Here is a 22,481-nt window from a genome sequence, read left to right as displayed (position 1 = left end):
AACTGTCATTCTAAAAGTGTTCTGAAGATGATTCTGTAATGAATCCTCAAAACTGCAATTATAAAAGATGATTAAACATAGCATACTAACTGTCTCCAGTATAAATGCCAGAAACTACTATAAATTTAATAAGTTAACACGTTCTGTTAATAATATAGGCATTAATAAAAATATGAGTATCTTACAAAATTCATGCATAGTCCTCTGTCTCTTCTTTCACATGAATTGGTTATGATTGGTTGTAATCTTGATTGTTCTGGGTTCTACTTCCTAAATATTGTTTACTTCTGTTCATTTTCCTTACTTCGTTAATTCATTCGGCTTCTTGTTATGTTTAGTTTGTAGCCATTTGTTGATCAAGTGAATGACGTACAAAATTCTTTGTAGGGATAAATAAATTTATGGATATTTTAATTGCTATATGCATGGACATGCTGACCCTTGTCCACCCCCCTCTCCCTTTTGCTCCCTTAAAATTCAGATAAATGCACTTGCCCTCTGCCAAAGAGCAGGACAGTGGTCTTTCATACACAAAACTGCTACCCTCCTTAATTTATGGACAAGTTAAACATTTTCCTTCTCCTCAAACTCTATTTCCTTTGATTGACCAAGGGGACCAAGACCAGCATTCTGGTTACAAAGGTTATTATTGATGCTAGAATAAATTGGCAGATTGCAATTCTGAGTAGTAACATTGTGTGTCTATTTACATAGGCAGTGTTCTGACTAATACTCAAAACTCCAACTAAAAATAATGATAGAAGAGTATCATAAAAATATGTAGCTGAAAATGTATTTCAATGTCCTTTGCTTCCTGTAATTTTGGATGCTTTGACCACAGGGACCTGGCTGATACTGGAGGCACTGCCCCTCCCAGACTACTTATTTATAGAGATAGTAAACAATTTGCTCTGGAATATGTCTTTAATATTCACAACAGAGAGCCCAAAGCATCAACTATCTTTTCTATCAGAGGGCCACTATCTCCTTGCTCTAATTATCTCAGTGTCTGGTACCAGGGGTACCAGGTCACTAGAGTTGCTATACCCTGTTGCCTTGTCTGGTCTTTCCTGTGGAAAGCATAAAAGAAACTCTAGTAGATGTCACTGCCCCCTACCTATACCTTCTGAGTAAGACTGGTAATTCCCAGTTTGGACTTTGCTTAGTCTCCTATAGCTCTTCCTTTTGGCAACTGTGGGTATAACAAATATCATTAGTCAAGGTCAACCGCTAGATAGTGACTAGAGTAACTGATTATTTTGTGGTGCCATTTTAGTTTAGAAATGAAGTGTTTTGATATCTGGGTAGTCTCCATATGAGGGTTTAAGTTTTGGGTCTAATACATTCTATAAAATTTATACATTTTATAGATTTAAAAAATTATTAGCCTTTGTTCTTACAACTCATAATAGCTTGACTGGTGAATTTTCTATTAAATTTTCCCCCCATTTTGTTTTATTTTAAAATATGTTTCTGAAACTCACTTTATCTTAAATTTTTAGTTTGCTGTGGCTGTGGTTATAATGCTATTTCACTAATATCTTCTTATTTTTTGGGTGAGTTTTACCTAATTTTCACTGATTATCTTAAGCTGTTTTTATAATCTGTTTTTAATTTTATTGTTTATGCCTCAAGTATATTTTAATTTCTTTTTAATCTTTTTTAGTATTTAGTATATTATATTTATCTGTAACTATGTTTTGCCTTATAAAATTGATGGTAAGATGATCCATTTCATGGATAGCTTTTGTATTAGTGCTAAACAAGAGGGCTATAGATTTGCCCTCTGGGTGCTAACAACAGATCTAACTGTGTCTTTTAACAAATGATCTTCATTTCCATCTTCTGTGCTCCAGGAACGATAATAAAAGAAAATAGGTCAGCACTCTATAGCACAAGTGGGTGCACACCAATGGCATAAATTAAACCATCTGTGAAGCAAAAGAAATAACTAGATTTAAAGTCTATGATCTTTATCATCTACTATCACTGAACATTAGATAAAATTGATAATATTTTACTATCATGACATGAGACTAATAAAAGTAATGGTGGTAATAATAATAATAATAATAATAATAATAGGTGTTGTTAATTAAGCACTTGCTATATTCTACATTAAACTGCAACTTGACCTATATTAATATCATGTTTTATTCTCATACTATCCTCTAGACATTACTTAATATATTTTAGTATGTATTCAAGTACATTTTATGTTTGTAAATGAAGAAGTGACATTCAAGAAAGAAGAGCATAGAATTTGAGGTGAGGTAGACCTAGATTTGAATCTTAACCCTACATACTATTAGTTGTATGATAATCTTGAACAAGTCCTTTGGTAATACTTGTATTTTTATATTCTCATTGAGCTTGTTTTCTTAATTTTAAAGTTGAGGATCTTAAATGGAAGCTGCAGGGTTACAACGAAGATTAAAAGAGTGATATTTGTAGAGCAAACAGTTAATGGTAGGTGCTCCTTCAACTATTAGAAGTATATCCTTAGGATCTCCTGTTGCACCATTGTTCACGCTCCCCCCTCCAATATCCCTTATGAATTGTCCTCCTGGCAGTGTCCTACCTACAAAATATTCAAGTGCTTCAAGAGATGAATTGCAGAGCCTTGTAACCTTGAGAAAATCCTATGCTTGCTTTCTTTAGCAATCACAGATGTCAAGGCAAAGGGAGATGACAAAGGAGTACCAGTTTTGCGCTCAATCCATATTTAGACACCTGGTATATTCATCCTGCCTGGGCCTGTCTGCATAATTAGTTCTTGGGTTTTGATTCCGGATTGAGGAGACAGTTCTGGCAAGGAGAGTCCCTGGGGCAATGAAGGAAAATTGTCTAAAAATATAAGAAATCTCTTTGAATAAGGTCATTATTACTACCCTACTTAATTTTAATTCCTTTCCTGAAACTTGTAGCTAAGAAAAAAATTAAATTTTGGACAGTGCTGAAGAGTTTCTGCTGACCTCCAACCCACTCTTACATCTTCATCTTTTCTGTTTGTATCTTTATTTTACCATTACATAATGCATTTATTATACATACACATATCTTCATGTCTAAATCTATGTATCTATCCTATGTATCAATCTTATATATGAATCATGGGTTACTGGTTCAAACAAGGTAGTTATTGATTTGTCTCCCAAAAAGTCTCAGTTGTTACTGGTTCAGGGATCTGGATTTTCTCTGCTCTGTGAGTGATTCTTTAGTTTTGTTGTAACTCCCTGTCAGGATGAGTCTTTACCTCATGGTTAAAATGGCTCAACTCTATCATATTTTTTTCACCTTGTTAAAAGGTAAAAAAGTAAACAGATGATAAAGCTTGCTTTAAGAGCATGGTCTGGAAGCTGCACGCATCACTTCTGCTAACATTTCACCAGAGTAGACTTAGTCACATAGCTACATCTAACTATGAAGGAGCCTGGGGAAAAGAGTCTTTCACTGTATTCTATGCTCAGCTAAATTTCAGGGAATTTTCTAACTAAAGAAGAGAATGGAGCAGGGGTGACTAGTACTTTCTCTGCACTATCACTAGGAGAGTCCCAACAAAAGATGGTCATTGCAATATACCTGAGAGGAGAAAGTACACATTCTACAAAAATAAAGAATGATGAAAAATATATATAAATAAAATAAATTAAATTAAAAAAAGCAAACAGTTGAGAGTGAGTCTCTTTAAAGGACTTCTGAAATTACACTCATTGGAAAATCCATTACTTATCTATTTAAAGCAATGTGAATGAACAAATATTATTCTCATTACTGGGGCTTTATGTGTGTCTGGCTCTATGCTAAATGCATCATATACATTATCTCATTTTTTCTTATGACTCTCCTTGATAGTGATATTTTTCTCTTTATTTTACTCACAAGAAAACTGAGGGCTTGAGGGGTTAAGTAAATTTCTTGAACTCACACAACAAATAAGGAGCAGAGACAGGATTTCATGTATGGTTGATGGCTCAGTTTTAACCCTGATGCAATAGCTTCTCCAATGCCTTACTTTCCCTCACCTTAGGATTACAGAAAGATTCTTATCCTTTTTCTCTTATTCTGATGACACATAGTGAGTAGACTTACACAATCAAAGCCAATGAAAGAAATAAATTCCTTGCTGCTTGGATGGGTCATTTTGTTTATCCTTCCAGATCTGGCTTTGAGTCTCAGGAAGGCAAACTAGAGACTGCTTCACACAGATGCCTTTGCCCTCTTACTTCAGTCAGAGAGGGGCTAGAATAGGAAATCTGAGTGAAGTGGGATAGAGAGGTGGAGGTCATTATTTTCTCTGCTGTGTTGCTACTGAGGTGAAGTTTGGGCAGTTGCTTAGTTCCTCTCAGTCCCTTTTCATGGCTCCATGAACATTCGACCTAGTGGGAGTAACAGTTTCCTGTGTTGTCAGCCCTGGCTCCTTCACCAAGATTATTGATTTATTTAATGCTCACACTTCTATAGATAAGCACTTCACCAGGCTCATCTAATAAATGATAGTAAATACATAATAATATCATCTGTTTCCTGCTGAGATCCTGAAAATATGCATTGGGTTTTTCTCTTCAGTTTAAAAGTCTATTGTTAGACAACCCATGTGTTGAGTATTTTAGATTTGTAGTTTATATAAAAAAATGGGATATATGTTTAATTTCATGACTGTAACTTTCATTATACTGCAGAGAAACCTTTCTAGTTGACTTCTGGAGGTGATGTCTTCTGTCTTTTGGTCATTTTATTAAGACAGTCATAAGAAAGATGCAATGATTCTACTGAATGGATAAGCTGTAGTGATGAATTTAGTAACCTATCCATGTCTGAAGACCCTTGAATTCTACCGGGGATTTAAGTCTATTCAAGTTGTCATTTCCTCTTATTAATGGAATTTTAATTGATATTTTGATCACCTGAATATATTTCTCAATTACTTCTACTACGTTAATCTTCCACAAATAGATTTCTGGAGGAGTGATTAAATTTCTACATTGTTCTAGAAAACAATCAACTCAAGTATCTTCAGCAATATTGTTCACTAACTGTACTCAGTTTTTTTTTACACTTCAAAAAGTCCTGGCTAAGAGGTAGTTAAATCTCTCACACTAAAGAGTACTTTAAGAGCCATTCTGCAACTTAGCTAGGAATTTTGATGATTTGGAAAGTCTTCAATTTTATACCAACTTTTCTTTTTAATAAAGCCCAGAATTGATTCTTTGATTTCAATATTTGGCCTAAACTTCCCCCCTTTTAGTTACATTCTCTTTCACTTTATGTTGATAGCATCCAAAACCAGTGCAATTCTCTTATTGTTCTCCATTGATTTTTAAGTTCTTTTTAATCTAGATAGAAAGTATTTGTGGACCAAATTTTGTGTAGTTTACATTGGTTCTAAGTTACATGCTGAGAGAATAATAATTATAATAACAATATAGTTATAATAATGGTAGCTACTATTTCTTGAATTCCTATTGTGTTATGCAAGGTTCTCGACTGACTCATAAAACGTCTCATATAATCCTTACAGCAACACTGTAAACAGTATTGTACTCATTTGACAAATGAGGAAACCGAGTCTTAAGGAATTTATGTTATTTGTACAAGTTGAATTTATGTGTAAGAGAAGGTGCTAGGATTTAATTTGAAGTCTCATGCAAACAACATCTGGTGAGCTTAACTATTGCATTCTAAAGATCAGTTTATATTTAGAGGATTTTGTGACAAAATAAACAACAATCTTAAATCTATAACTAGAAGAGTCTTCTGATTTCTTTTAGTCCAATACTCTATACTGTCTTTTTTAAAACGTCATGATTTGAAATAACTTTTGTATGTTTTGGTATTCATTTTAAAGGTATTTCTTTCTACCATAGGAAATATACATGTACATACACATGTGAGTATGTATACATATACACATATGTATATCTCCATGCTCATCTATTTCAGTAATGTGGCTTTATTATTAAAAATTATTATAAAAATTTCAAGTTTGGTCAACTGGGAAATTGCTTGTTAAAGCTACACTGAAAAAAGTGGCTTGGCATTCATTATTTTAAACTAAAATCACCATTGTTGGCAGTCACTTTCTAACACCTAAAGGTGTGAATTATGTAAGTGCACAAAACAAGTCAACTAGTTTAGTTAATTTGGTAGTTACATCTTCCTGCCAGGTACACAGAAAAGCTATGCTCTGTGGGGTGAGATTATCCATAGGAGCCTTTACTGTGTTTTAAAACACTGGTGGGATGTTGCTACACCTGCTTTGAACATTTTCCAGGCCTAAGTGTTTGGTATAGAACTACAGAGCCTCAAAGAAATTTGTTCATGTATGGGAGGACAGCCACAGCTGATTCCTCAGGTAAATTCTACTTCATCAGCAGGTTTAGGTGGCCCATCTCCAGAGTTGATGTAACCTTCCATTCGGGTTGGCCCAGCAGCTACAGCAACAAACATTTACTGAGCATATTCCTTGGCAGACATTGTAGGGGGTGCTGGTTGAGCTCCTTGAATGCCAACCCCACCATCTGCTCTCCTGATTACATGCTAGAAGAATCCTTAAGCAGCCAGAATAAGACAGCTCCAGCCTCTTGGTTTTTATCAGAGTCAAGCACCAGTGGTTTCTTCTTCACTTCTCATCAAGGGCCCAGTTGAGAGAAGTGATAGTTAAGGGAGATCACTTTTATTCACCACTCTCACTCCTCTAAGTGTCTGACATTCTGCTGTCAAATAACATCAGCTTAGTTTCTTGCAGATTTACCTTCATAAAAGTGTGTTTTAATTTATGTGCTTGTTTATTTATCCTTTTAAAATCAGCAGTCACTCTCAGAAACAGTTATTTGGAATTTAATGCTGTTTTATTACAAAAAGACTGAAAACATTAATACAGGAAATACTGAGTGTCTTCAGTGCACCACCAAAGTTCTGGGTCCATGAAGAAATTGTGGTTCCTATAATGTGGCCCAGCAAAGCCCTGGGTCTTGCTGTGTAGTGGGGCAAAGTGTGGTTTGATAGCACAGAGGAGGAAGCAACTAATTATTGACCAGCAAAGTCAAAGAAGAATTACTGAGAAGGAAATATTTTAATTGAGTTTGGAAGGAGGTGTAGTTTCCTGAGAGTGTATGAGCAGGTTAGAAGAAACTCTGGCCAAAAAACAGAGCATGTGCAAAGTATATTATCTCATAGAACGACTTGGTGTGTCCAGCAGAATAGAGGGGATTCAGAGTATCAGCAGGATAAGGGCTGGAAAAGTTGGTGCAACGAGATAGTGAAGGCATTTGTAGACAATGTTAAGGAGTTTGGGTTTCACCCCAGTCACTAGGAGATACTCTAGCAAGCAGTGTAGGGTATAGAATAAAACAGAGACAGAGAAATAAATGGCTGGGAGGCAATAAGTGGAAAGAAAAAGAGTCTGGTTTAAATCAGTAGATGAGATGAAATCTTGTACTGCTTTTTTCAAGAGCCATTTCTGTGATGACATCATTTGGTGAATATTTTCTTTCTTTTTTTTCCATTTTAAAAGTACAATTTTTTTAAGAAAAAGGGAAAGTGAAAAAAAGAGACACCTGTGCAGTTACAGGCAGGCAGAGAGAAGAGCTGCTAGAGAATGTTTTCTTATGGTTAATTAAAAAGCAAGGACATTAATTATTATATCCTCCAGTTCATCAAAAATCTTATGTAAGGTGTTGCATTGTTAGACTACTATACAGAATAAAACTGTTTCAATTGGAGAAGGCTCAGAATCAAATTTAAGACTCACTCATGGCTACCATTTGAGATTAATTTAGGAGAATTCTCATGTACTGAATTCCTATTCAAAGAGCATGGCAATGAATAGAGGGGTTCACATAGCCTTCCAAATTAATGTTTTTGCATTCTTCAAATAGATGAGTAGGAATGAAATTGCTAGACAATATGGCAGGTCTACTTTTAATATTTTGATAAAACTTCATAACGGCTGGGCCAGTCTACATTCTCACTAACAATGTATGAGAGTTTTTTTCACCACACTTTTACCAATACTTGTTTCCGGTCTTTTTGATATGGGCCATTCTTAAAGTGTGAGGTGGTATCTCACTATGGTTATGATTTGCATTTCCCTGATGATAAGCTTTTTTTCATGTGCCTGTTGCCTATCTGTACATCTTCTTTGAGAAATGACTATTTAAATCACCTGCCCATTTTTAATGGAGTCATTATGATGCTGTTGATTTGTATGAGCTCTTTGTAGATCTTGTATATTAGTCCCTTGTCAGTTTATGATGCCAATTATAGAAACAACCTAAGTGTCCAATGACATATGAGTGGATTAAGAAAATGTGGCATATATCACAATGAAATTCTAATCAGCAATAAAAAGAGATGAAACTTTGCCATTTCAGACAACATGGATGGAACTGGAGGGGACTGTGTTAAGCAAAACAAGTCAGAAGGATAAAGATAAATATTATTTACATATATTTTCTCCAGTGTTATGTGTTCATTCATGGTACTTTTCAATATACCAAGTAGACATTTTTGATATCGACTAAGATGGCATGAGTTATTTAAGATAAACTGAAGTAAAATGAAGCCGAGAATGAAAGACTCCTATGGCTCACTACAGGAATTGTCCTATTTGAAAAACATTGTAGTCTTCTAGTCTTCTAGATGAAGTGTCACCAATCTCTGAAAGTTCTCTACCCCCAATAAGCCAACCTCTCCCTTCCCACCCTCCCTCAAGTCCTGATTGTGATTTTTTTTAACACTCATTTCTTTCTCTTTTCGCTTTAAAATTCTTTTTTTTTTTTTTAAAGTACCATTGGTTTACATCTTAGTGTTCTGCACATGGAGGATTTCCCAGTCTACATTGTGGGTGACTTTGCTATGTTTTTACGTAGATAACATTCTAATTGTCTTAAGAAATGGAATCTTTCTATTTTTTTAAATGAATATTTATGTTTTCCATCCTATTCCCCACAAATAGGAATCCCCAAAGTATTGTGGGATGAGATTTTCTCTTGTCTTTTTGGTCATCCAAACATTGATTCAGCTACTATTCTGTACCAGTGACTGTTCTGTGCTGGGGACATGATCAGTGAGGCAGATGTGTTCTCTGCCTTTGATTGGAAGTAATAACTCTTAAGTTTTTCTTCCTCCTGGGAGCAGAGTGGCAGAATGTAAGGCAAGTCTGGAAAGGAGGAAAGTGCATGCCTGGTCCTGTTCTCATTTTCACAGTAAATTTTAGAAGTTAAAAATTTCCTGTGGTCAAATTTCCACTGTACTTCCTCTCTGGGTGACCTTGGAATTGCTATTTAATGTTGCTGAGACTCAGTGTCTGCTATTAATAGATAGTGTTTCATCAAATTAGATATGATATTAGGTGCCTAGCTCACCATGTGTGCTAAAGTAGTTTGGTGACTATTATTTTTAATCCTGTTAATAGCTGCTGTGTGACTTTACATGTGTGACTTTAAGGAGACCTATGTCCAGGATGCCTTGGGAAGGGACAGTAGCCATACAGAGAATTTGCTCTATGGCTTCCTATCTTAGATGGTAAAATTGGCTTCAGGCTTCCTGAACAACTCTAAAGCCTGTGCTGGAAACTTCCCTGTCTGGATTTAAACTGACAGCTATGGGTTTCCCAGTGTTCACTTCCCACTGGCCGCCTAGCTCATGCCTGTAGGGAGTCTTACTGAACAGAAAGAACAAGCAGGAAAGAGACATTTCTTCTCTTCTTTAACCTCTTGGTAGTAGGTTTATTTAGATCTGAAGGGAAGAATCAGTTCAGTATTTTGTGGGTTAAACTTTCCTGGTTAGAATTTTGTTTTCTCAAATACTAATAAAATGGATTTTCTTTTCCCCTACCCTCTCTTGTTAATAGGGTGCTGAGAAAATTTTGTCAATGAATGAATCAGGAGAACTGCAAGACCTTTTAACCAAAATTGAGGTAATTGTGACTTTAGCAACTTTCTTTTTGTAATCAAAATGTTAAACACATTCTGGTTGTAATTGAATTCTCCTAATTGCATTTTTCTCCCATGTTCTTACAAATATGTAACAGAATTCATGTAGCAGTTTTAATTTGATATCACCTGTCATTAGCTTTGCTCCAGCTAGAGTGAGTTCAGCGTTAGCTTCTAATAACCTCATACTGTTAGGTGAGAAATTCAGCCAGCTTTATTAGAGCCTAATTCTCTGCAGCAGGGATGTGGTGGAAATGTTTCAAGTCAAGCAATTTTCTTGAAGCACATTTAAAATTCTTTATTTAAATTTTTTGGTTTTCCCATAGACTAGCTCATTATTTCTAAAGATGACAGAGAAAAGTGAATTCTGAAAGTGCACATTTTAATGTTGCTCCTATACTTAAATAATGATACAAAAATAGTTATTTAAATATATAATGTATCTAATTAATATGCAACTACAAAGTCCTTAATACCTCTCTGCTAAAGTAGTTAATGAATATGTTTCTCTCTATATACATAGAAAAATCATATTTTATCACCCAAGCTGGAACACTTTGAGGGTGAAGAGGGTGTATTAATAATTATTCTGGGAGAGCAGATATGAACCAGCTCTTCCCTAGGTGGACCAGGCAACATATACTAGTATCTGTGTGCCGTGGCCAGCTCTTGTTTAGTTTCCTTAGCTGACTTCATTTCTGATTTTCTGGCATTCCTTCTACTTCAGATAAAAGAAAGAACTCTTTGGGGTGTCATTTTTTTTTGGTGATTTCTTACTACGCTTTCTTTGAGGTAGCTGTCCCATCTATCTAGAATGCCCTTATTCCAAGTCTCATTTCCCTCCGCCATCTCAAAAGCCTATGTGTAGCTCTGCTTCTAAATCAGTCCTGATCCAGCCCACAGTTGACTTCCTGCAATCCTCTTTATGTTCATGTGATGACTCTTCTTCTGGGCATTTGATTCATGTCTTAAATGAACTATGATTCTTGGTTTTAGGAATCATGTTTTGTTCATATTGCCTAGAAAGACCAGCACAATGAGGGGGTGTACTTGGGGGTCAAAATCTTTTCTCAGCTCAAAAATCTGTGGAGTGGTTTCTTTACTTTTGTCTGTCTATCCCACTCCAACATGATAAAACTATTAATTAATTTTGATTAAAGTGCAGCTTTTTATATAGATGGTTTAACTTGGTTAATGTAAATGAATTATTTCCTATGTACATTTTCAATTTACATAAATGATGTTATGTAATGCATCTAATTTTTTTTTTCAAATGTTTTCGCTAGGCACTATGTTCTCGAGAACGCTCTGCGTTGCTAAGGGAACTTTCAATCAATTTTTTCTAAATGCTTCACATTTTTCCATGTCTCACAGAATTTATGCTAATGTTGGAAGAGTCTTATATCTGTACTATTCCATAGCAGTTACTGGCCACTAACATAGTAGTTAGTGGCTATTGAATACTTAAATTGTGACTACTGAGGCTGAGGAACTGAATTTATAATTTCATTTAATTTTACCTTATTTAAATTTAAATTCAAATAGCCATATATATCTGGTGGCACTTGCTTCGAGCAGCACAGCTGCATGATACCCACCCACTATTTTATTTTTAACCTACCTACTTTTCCACTGATGAACACCCAGATGTCCCCATCTCCTTTCTCAGGCAAACTGTTGAAAGGAACAATCTTGAAGATGTTCCCTTATGGAATTCTCTGGAAGTAGAAACTTCTGGATCATAACTTATACTTAATTTAATTGGTATTGTCAGGTGGGTCTCTGAACTGGTTATACCAATTCAATACTACTTCCTCTGTAAAGGGGTTTTATAAGTTCCCAAATTTCCAACATCTTTCAATTCTCTAATTTAAGGTCTGAAATTTCATTTTGCCAGAGTAGTAGGTGTGGATGTGTATTGCCTTCTTTTTTCTTTTTTTCTTATTTTTTTAAGATTTATTTATTTATGCATGCAAGAGCTGGGGCGCAGGCCAGAGACGTGGAGGGGGGTTAAAGAATTCACTAGAGACAGAGTGGGGAAAAGAACGGGCAGACTGAAATACACTGCTGAGGGGAGCAGCAGGCAAGACAGGAGAGGTCTGCTGCACCACGTGTGTAACTCCCTGCCAGGCCGGGCATGGAACTTGTGCTTCAGAGGCTGTGGATAGCTTCATAGTGATAGTTGGGTGAAAAGGATAAATAAATACAACATTTTGGTTAAAAATTACTTATTTATATTAATAAGCAGGCTTGTGAAGTAAGCAAGTAGATATATAAGGACTTAGAACAATAACTCAGATGGATAGCTGATCATATTGGTGTCTACAATGAGAAAGCAAGGGGAGACTGGGATGTATTGACAAACATTTTGTTATGGTGGACTCTAAGTAAACTTTTGCCTTGCAATCTTTTATAAAGATGTGAGCATTTTGCTACCATTTCTAGTGTGATTGCTTACATAGTGTTCATTTTCTGCACTTTTCTTATAAAGCCAGAGTCTCCTGAGGGCTGGTTACGACTTCTTTGTTTTCCACAAGGAACAGAGGAAAGATTCCCAGCAATACACTGAGAATGTTGGAAATGGCACAGACTGACCAAGGCATTTGAGCTGTTAATAACTGTCTGGAGAAAGACATTTCTGGATAATGGCACCTCCCAGTGGAGTGGGCAAGGCATATTTAGAGATTGCAGCAGAGAACACCATCCATTTACCCAGTGCTTTGCTTCTCTCTGTAATCTAAACAACTGTTTCAGTAGATGTATCCCATTAGGTTCAAGAAAGACACTCATACATTCAAGGTCATACCTTCAGGACTACAAATTTCCTTTGTGTACATTTTGCTCAGTGTCTTATTTCTCAACTGTGAAAATGGAGCATGTTAGAAATTCTATTATCAGAAAATATTATTTTCTTAGCACCTTTGCTATGCAAAGAGGTATTCAGTAGGCACTTAACAAGTACTTGGTGAACGAAATTGTTGAATATAATTGAAACAAAATACATAGTCCAGAGATGCCAAGCGTGTAGTCTTTGATAATTTATTATGCAGGCAAACCTGCTACATAGATTCATCTGGATAGTGAGGTTTATGGTCATAGAGATTAAGTTGCTTCTTGTTTCATAGAGTACTTCAGAGACTTTCAAGTTCTTGTGAAGGAAGGCTAGATGATCTGAGATTAAAAATAAGAAGTATTTTCATTTCTAGATTTTAAAGAAGACAAAAGACTCAATCTTAGCATCCTGTTTCTGTATTTGATGACAACAAAAAAACATATTTCTGAAAATTAAGTTTGTGCTATGAAGGAAATCTAGTTAAAAATCATTCATGAACTACACCCTTGTATCCTTGGTCCTATCTTAGAGATATGGAAGTTCTTGTGTGCTTCAAATCAGAGGACTGCAGTGTGGAATAGACCTATTCAAAGACATGAAGGTAAGGCTGAGAGGTTCTCTCAGAAGAACAGGGAAATATCTGGTTCACTGCTATATTCCCAGTGCCTTGCACAGTGCCTTGCAAGTAGACAGACAATAGATATTTGTGGAATCAATGAGTCAGTGAAAAGATCTCACCCGCTCAGTATTTTTCAAAATTCCCACACATTATGTGACAGAAGAAAATAGAAAAGAGGATGAATTCTCATTCCTTTTTTTTTTTCCTGAAATTCCATCACCAAGGGATGTTATTCTCCCAAATTGCTATTTAGAGGAGGAACATTTCCATAGATTCTGTGGTCTGACTGTGCTATTCCTGACCAACTCTGCATGCACTAAAAGAGCTACCTTAGATTTCCTAACTGCTTTGAAGGTCAAAGTTTTGGTAGCCAATCTCTTCATTGAAAGTAGAAGCCTGCTTTGTTACCAATCATCATCATTATTATTAACTTCAATGATTGTTCCTTCCTCTAACCTGGAACATTGTCCAAACTTTGGTGAATTTTCTATCTTTTCCAACTTATCTTGAGAATAAAACTGTAATGAGGTCTTGGACTGCTAATACACAGGGGCATCTAATATAAGTCAGCACTTTTTCTTAGTTAAAAAAAAGTCCTCTTTTGAAGGAAGTGCTAGGAATGACTGAATTATTTATTTTTATTGGAAGAACAAGATGAAGCGCATTTTACTGCATGGCCTAAAAGGAATGGGTTTCTGGAGGCTAATGTGGCACTGGGGAGAACATTAGTGGGTGGCTTCACGACCCCGTCCTTGGGCCTCCCCTGGTGGTGCAGGCAGTTGAGTGCCGCACTGTGAAGCTGTCCGCAGCCTCTGCAGTGCCAGTTTGATCCCTGGCCAGCCAGCAAGGGTCCCACATGGCGTGGCAGACCTCTCCTGTCTCGCCCGCTGCTTCCCTCAGCAGTGTATTTCACTAGTCTGCCTGTTCTGTTCCCCGCTCTGTCTCTGGTGAATCCTCTCACCCTCCCGCACATCTGGTCTGTATCCTGGTTCTTGTATAAATAAATAAATAAATCTTAAAAAAAAAGACCCAGTCCTAACTTCAATCCCATTTCTGCTTTAGCCACAACATTTATCTTTGTGAATGTTTTATATTTGGAGATCCTATGTAATATATTATTTGGGGGAAATGTATGTAAGTAAAAGCCACAAACTACTATTTGTTTATTTTTGCTTTTGTTTCCCTTGGCTTTGGAGTTGAGACCCAAAGACATTACTGAATTCAGTGCTTTAGGGTGTTTTGCTTATGCTTTTTTCTATGTATTTTATGGTTTCTGGCCTTTCATCAAAGTTCTTGACCCATTTTGAATGAATTTTTGTATATGGTGTGAGATAATGATCTAGTTTCATTCTTTTTCATGTGGCTGTCCACTTTTTCAAACACCACTGGTTGAATAGAATTTATTTCTCATTGTATTTTCTTGGTTCCTTTGTCATAAATTAACTGTCCATATAAGTATTGGTTTATTTTTGGGCTGTTAATTCTATTCTGTTGATTTGTGTGTATCCATTTTTATTCTACTACCATATTCTAATTACTTTTGCTTTGTATTATAGATTGAATTCTGGGAGCATAAAACCTCAATTCTTCTTCATTTCTATCAAAATAGCCTTAGCTATTTAAGATCTGTGATTCCACACAAAGTTCAGTGATGTTTGCTCTATTTCACTGAAGAAAGATATTGGAATTTTAATAGGGATTGCATTAAATCTATATATTGTTTGGTTAAAATTGTCATCTAATGTTATTAAATCTTTCAGTCTACAGGCATAGAAAATTTCTCTATTTCTTTTGTAGTTAAAATCCTTTTAAGTATGGATGTATTAATGAAGCGATAATTAATAATGACTACCCCTATTGAGTTTAGAATATGTGCCAGGCAATGTTTTAGTCACTTTACATGAATTAGCTCATTGATGGCTCACAACAACCCTTTGAGTAAAAGTCAGCCCTCATCATAGTTTTGCATAGATTCTGAAGATATTATTTTAGGATAGCTTTGTTCTAGTTGAGATTCCTTTTAAAGTGACATTGTTTCTCTTATTATTTATATATTAATTTTGTTTTAGGAAATTTATGTGTCCTGACCTATGGGTAAATTATTAAGAGATAGTAGCTGCATCAAATAGATTGAAAGTAATCTTTAAGTCTTGTTACACACCCAAAATATAAAATAATTTTTAATTTTGTTGAATTGCCATTTTGGATTCTCAATTCTAAGAGCCTGGTGTCTGGAGTTAACGTAGTGAATGAACCAAAGAAGCTCCCTAGCTGTTATTGCCATTCCAGCCTTATTGGCTTGTCAGTGTAAATATATTTTATGGGAATACCATATGCTATTCAAGAATTTGGTCATTCACAAATGTGTTAGGGCATAGCAGGAATTGACAATTAGTGTCTGTGTACTGATGTAACTACAGGTTATTGAGAATATTGAAATATATTTGTATTGACTGGTAAAGAATTGGAATAACATACGCTTGTTGGTAAATTGCTGCTGCCCTCAGATGCCCAAATATCTCTCCTTTCCCCTATCAACAGCTTCTGATAAAGGGTTGCCAGATAAAATATAGGATGCCCACTTACATTTAAACCTCCGATAAAGTATGAATAATTTTTTAGTTTAATTATGCCTCATGAGATATTTGCCACATTCTTATACAAATAATTATTTTTGATCTCTCTGAAATTCAAATTTAACTGGACATCCCGTATTTTTATTTGCAAAATTTGACAATCCTATTCTACTTGGAACACAGACCTACTCACAGTCCAACACTAATTTCTGAAGTCCTAGGCTCAGAGCTCCTCCGAGTCCTCTCTCCAGGGACTAGGTCAGACCAGCATCTCTTCTAAGTGGATGGTGCATTACAAGTCATTAAATATTTTAATGCAATCTCTGCATAGCTCACATAAATGCCAAGGGCCTACCGACCATATCATAGTCTTTCTAAAGTTTGATAACAACATTATTTAATAACTTTTAGATTTTGCTTTTTAACAATACTCTTTTTCCACCTTAGATTTGGTTTTACAGTTTCTTTTTCTTTTTCTTTTTCCTAATGACATTTTGGCATTTTGCACAATAAGTTCAGTATACTATGCTTTGGTCAATTCTTATACACATGACAAAAATCCACCTACAAAGTAACTAAATTGCTACATATACTCAATCTAATTTTTGGATTAGATTTGAATCTCTACAGTTTCAGCAAAATTCTTTATAGCTTTTTTTTGGCAACTACTGCCTTCCATTGAAATGATGTATGTCACCAAAAATGAGACAATAATTAAATTTTACCATCTTGCTGTAACACAAACTGTAATTATGAGTGAGTCTTGTATATACAGAAAATAAGTATCTGAAAAGTGATCTGGTAATATATAAATTAAAAAAATCATATCCTTAATGTTTTTTTCGTAAAGCACACTCCAATTAGTACCTTATAAGATACTAATTATAAGAGAATTATAGTTTTTTCCTTGGGAAAGTGTTCTCATAGGTGTATGTGTTGGGGAAATTGTGGGCTAACTCCACTTAATCAGGTGAGATTTTAATTGAATTTTTGGGAGACTTTAATACGTGCAATTGGAAATCTCCACAGACAAACTCTGTGTGTGTGTGTATGTTAAATATTTTTGGATGAGTATGTTTCTCTGTGTGTGTATCCCCATATCCCAATCTTATTTTAGCAATTGTTCACTTTGCAAAGCTGGACTTTGGAACTATCTGCAAACTTCTATTTCTCAGAGCTTCGGTATTAACTCTCTTTTGTTTTTGTATTCATTTTCTAATGGCTCCTATTCTCTCCCTTCTCCCTAGCTGACAGAAGTCACTAGTGGATTCCAACAAAGGTTACATGTCTCCTGAAGCAAATAGAAATACGTAGGAATACTTTTCAGAAGTATTATACACAAGACAAGTCATAGTTATTTCTGTTCTACTATTATGGAACTTGATCTTGAGATAGAAGGACTGATCACTACTATGGGAAGTTTTAGAGATTTAGGGAAATGTCTTAAGATTTCTATGCATTGTTTCCTTAAATATAAAATGAGGATAATGATGCTTGAATTATCTGCTTTAGAGGAGAAGCTGCTGTTTGTGTGAAGGGTGGGGCGATACTATAATGCATTTAAAAGTGCTTTTAAAAAGACAAAGCATATTCAAATGTGCGGTATACAATGGATCTTCAGTTGGTAATGGCTCCTCCACACTTCAGCTTTTACTTTTCTGATTTCCAGACTCCTTGCTAGTGATACTATTCTATAAAAAAGTATAAAGGTGTTAAAAAATCCTAAAGGGAAAGATAACTTCTTTTCTTATGAAACAAATAACCTTGTCCTGATTTGTTTGGTTTGAAAATATGTTCTTATATGATGGATTTCTTGACATACACGCCCTTTAATCTAAGATGTACCAGCTTTTAGAAAGTGGAGTAATGAAGCAAATGTCTGCTAACTTCTCACCTGGCTCTAAAATATATTAATGGTTTATTAAAGTAGGTCGATGCTATCAAGTCCAAATCCACATTATGCCAATAATGTGTTGTGACCACCTACAGTACAGAAAGATAAGAAGGCTGATTGAGTTGTCCATGTGTCACAATTTTCTCTTTTCTTGTTCCCTTGCCCCCTATGCAGAGAGTGCAGCATCCGCACGAGTGCCCCTCCTGTGGAGGTTTTGGCTTTCTTCCATGCTCTGTGTGCCATGGGAGCAAGATGTCAGTGTTTCGAAACTGCTTTACAGACTCTTTCAAAGCCCTGAAGTGTACAGCTTGCAATGAGAATGGTCTTCAACGCTGCAAAAGCTGTGCTGGTTAGGTGGGGACCCGCCACTGCAAAGCCTCATTTTATTAAGGGAAGGCAATAATTTGGTTTATACTTTTTTAAAAAATGGACATGTTAATGAATGAATTAATAAACTTTATTAATTATAATAACCTTTTTGGCCATTTTTGTCCTGAACTTTTTCATTGATTTATTAAATGTTTATTTGACAATTACTATGTGCCAAGATCTGTGCTAGACCCTAGTTTCTAACTGGAATTAATGGAAGAACCAGTGCCATTTTAATATATCCAAAATTTCATTCCTTAAATGTTCCAAAGAAAAGACAAAATTATAGCTCATGGAGTTTATTGCAATGTCATCCTATTGTCTAGAATGAGTCAATCCAGTTTTCCAGATATACAACACTTTTGTATATGTACCTTAGCTGCAGGGAAGAGAACTCTGGCTAGTGGAAAGAATAGGATCATTTCTATACTTTAGCAGAGGAATTTTCTTTTAAGTTATAAATGATGTCATTTTATTACCACATGAATTTCTTGATGATAGTACAGAAACTTCCAGAAGACATATTGCATTTATATTTTTTAACATTTGCTTTGTGCTTTTGCCACTGAAAACCCTCCCCTGGAGGTGGACATTAACACAACATAACAAACACATAGTAGGCAGTGTTAACAAAGTGGTCAACAAATTTTTCCCACAATTATTGGCCAAAGCCAACTTGTACTTATGTCTGTATTCTGATGTATGCACTTACAGTGATAAGGTAGTCAAAAATAGTTTATGTCTTAGCCTTGTAAAAGTTTATGAATACTTGCTGATGCTCTTTAATCAGTCAGTCATGATGTAAAGCATGATTTCTGCCTTCATGGAGATTACACATTGAGAAGTAAGAAAATATTAAATAAATAACAATAAGTAAGATAAGTCTTAAAAATACTACACAAATGGCAGTGTGCTATGGGAATGTATAGCAGGAGAGCCAGCCTAGTGGGATAGGAATTGATGAGAAAAGCCATTGTTGAGCAATTGATATTTCAACAGATAAAAAGGGTCATTGGAAATTGAAAAGTCAAAGATGAAGAGGATAGTGTTTTGGATATAGAAATAGCATATGTGGAGACTCTGAGCAAGAGAAGAGTTGTGTGTTTGAAGAACTGTAAGAAATCCAGTATGGGGAATTACAGTCTGGTAGTAGCGGAACAGTTTATTGAAGACTAAACCTCCTGCTAATAACATATTTACTTTGAACAAAATAATGAAAAATAAATAACTATTGTATATATTGGAAAGTAGCTAAAAGCAGAAAAGAAGAAGAAGGAGAAGAAAATGAACTGTACATTTACCCAGATTATTCTCTGTGATCACTTTCCAATTTGCACAGAAGATATACAAGAAAGTGTGTATTACTCAACCGAAGAGAAGAATATTGGAGGGGACTTCCAGAGTTTCCAGAATTGAATGGAAAATCTTAAGAAATGAGGATAAAAGAGAAGAGTCCCACAATTTGCTCATAAATTACACTCAAATCTTTGGCTGACTCCTAACTTACTCACACAGAGTGAAAGAACAGACTTGGAGGTCAAAGAGTTGAGCACAGATTTTAGCAGTTTCTTATGCTGTAAAGTCAGAATTTGGAGTTCAAATGATAAAAACAATAAAATTTCTTTGAAACCTCAGAAAGGCCTCATCCTTAGCTGAAGACCAAAGAATAAGGTCTATAGTGTTGAGCTAAGGAAAAAAAAAAACTGCCATTGGAAAGTCTAAAACCAAACTTCCATCGTATCGTGGTATCTTTCATACCTGACTGTTGCAACAAAACTCAATCCTCAAAGTAGAAATAAAAGGAACTCATTGAGTATTTAAACCAAAAGCTAACATCATACTGCATGGTAAAATATTAAAATGTCCCCCTAAGATTAGAAAGAGTGAATGAATATTTACTTTAAACATTTTCTATTCAATGTTGTGATGGATGTCTAAGCTAGTGAAATCATGCAAGGAAAAAAAATCATAAAATTGGTAAACAAATAAAGTTTATTTGTGTACAAGACAATTATTTGTAAACAATTGGGGTATAGAAAACTCAAGGAATATACAAACTGCCAAACTTCAAATGAAGTTGGATTTGAGATCATTACAGGAAAATTAGTAATAAACACACAGAAATACCCAAATAGAATGTAAATTTAATACAACTTGTAAAGCTATCAGAAAGCCTCCAGTTTGAATAATACATCTTACAATATTGTATATAACTTTTACATTTTAAAACTGTGATGTAGATTTTGCACAGATGTTATAAAAGACACAAATACATTGAAAAATATACCATCTTTATCAACTGGAAGGTGGAATTTTAAAGATGTCTACATTTCAGGATCATCTCAATTAAAATCCCACTCTATAGTTTATAGAATTTAACCAATAGTTCTAAATTTATAGGAAAATGTAAATAATCTAGAGTATCTATAAATATTTTGAACGGGTAGAGTAGTTATAAGTATAGGTAAAGAGATCAATAGAATAGAACAGAGAACACAAATAGATGCACATATTAAGGGCAAATTAATTTGAATTGATTTTGTCAGTTCAAGGTAGAAAGAATTTTTAACAAACAGTGCTGGAACTATTAGCTCCTTGCACAGAAAAAAAAATGCCCTTGAAAACTGTTACTATTGTTACCACAGCTGCAAATGAAATCTAGTAGAGTTCAGAGATACTGCTAAATACACAACTACAGGGCAACCCTCCCCTCAAAAAAGAATTATACATTCCAGTCAACAATGTCAAAATTGAGAAACTCTGATGTAACTTTTAAAATTGAATCAGGAGAATATCTTCACAATCTTGGGGTAGTTAAAGGTGTTTTGAATAAGTTGTAAGATGCTTAACTACAGGAAATGGCAAATTGAACTTAATTAAAATTAAAATATCCACATAAAAGACTTGAAAAAGTGGAAAAGTCACAACTTGGAGAAAATAATCATAGTACAAATACCAGCAAAGGACTTATCTCTAAGAAATAAAAAGGATGGAAAAATCAATCTAATAAAGTAGTGGATAACAGACATTTCACAAAAGAAGATATATAGAAGTCCAAAACATAATAAGAATATACATAGTTACCAGGGGAATGCAAATAAAAAAATGCAATACTACTATGTCATATTTAAAATAACTAAGATTTAAAGTGGCTAAATCCATAAATTGTTGGTATGGATGTGGAGCAACTGGAACTTTCAGACATTACTAATGAGAATGTTCGATGGTACAACCAATTAAGAAAACTGATAATTTTTTTTAAGATTTATTTCATTTATTTATACAAGAACCGGGGTACAGGCCAGATGCGTGGTTGGGTGAGAGGATTCACCAGAGATAGAGTGGGGAACAGAACAGGCAGACTGACAAAATACACTGCTGAGGGGAGCAGTGGGTGAGACAGAAGAGGTCTGCTGTACCATGTGGGACCCTCGCCGGCTGGCCCGGATCTAACCAGCGCTGCAGAGGCTGTGGACAGCGTCCCAGGGCTGCACTGAACCGCCTGCACCACCAGGAGAGGCACCAAACCTATAATTTCTAATAAAAGCAAGCATATACTAATTGTGTACTCAACATTTTACTCCTAGTTATTTATTCAAGGAGAAAAAAAGCCTATGTCCACATTGTACAAGAGTTTCATGAAATCTATAGTCATAATAGTCAAAAGGTGGAACGAACTCAAATATCCACTTACAGGATAATTGATAAACTGCAATTTATTAATATAAGGACACATTTGCAAGTAATAAAAAGGAACAAGCTTTAGATTCTAGCAATAATGTGGATGACTCTAGAAAACATGTGAAAAACTACACCAGACAAAGGATATATACTATGTGATTCAATTTTTGTGAAACTCTAGAAAAGGTCAAAATTAATCTATAGAATAGTTGCTTCATAGGTGGGGAGGAAGCAGGAAGAAGAAATTCAGTAAGACCAAAAGTTACATAGGGGCATGAGTCATGGTTAGTTAGCAGTAGATTTTCAACTCTGGAAGAAAGGAGGAAGAGTTTTATGCATCAATGAATAGATTCTTATCACAGTTCCAATAAGGTCCTGAGAAGCTATTAAGTAATGGTCCCTAGCCAGAAATTTCCTGACTGCTCAGGTGCTGGCTATAATTCTACAAATCCAATCACATTCCAATGTTCTCCTTGTCTGGGGTATAATCAGGAAGGAAAGTTAGAACATTACAAAGGATTATAATTTTTAGATCCTCTCTTGCTCTTTACTGAGAAGACAAAGCTCTCTC

General features: G+C 35.1%; 1 protein-coding gene across 1 annotated transcript in view; it reads left to right on the top strand.

Moving 5' to 3' along the window:
- GRXCR1 (glutaredoxin and cysteine rich domain containing 1) overlaps positions 1 to 18,214 on the top strand; it is a gene marked incomplete at both ends in the record, with an annotated part of 73,398 nt that extends 55,184 nt beyond the window's left edge. The window contains 2 exons of the mRNA XM_084234250.1: positions 9,857 to 9,922; positions 18,035 to 18,214. Of these exons, the coding sequence (XP_084090376.1) occupies positions 9,857 to 9,922; positions 18,035 to 18,214 (246 nt within the window). The remainder of the gene's footprint in view (positions 1 to 9,856; positions 9,923 to 18,034) is intronic.
- Between the last annotated feature and the right edge of the window lie 4,267 nt (positions 18,215 to 22,481).

This window comes from Talpa europaea, assembly GCF_964194135.1.
Source record: "Talpa europaea genome assembly, chromosome: 5".
Taxonomy (NCBI): domain Eukaryota; kingdom Metazoa; phylum Chordata; class Mammalia; order Eulipotyphla; family Talpidae; genus Talpa; species Talpa europaea.
The sequence above is the reverse complement of the archived record's forward strand: the minus strand, read 5'-3'. Positions and strand labels throughout refer to the sequence as shown.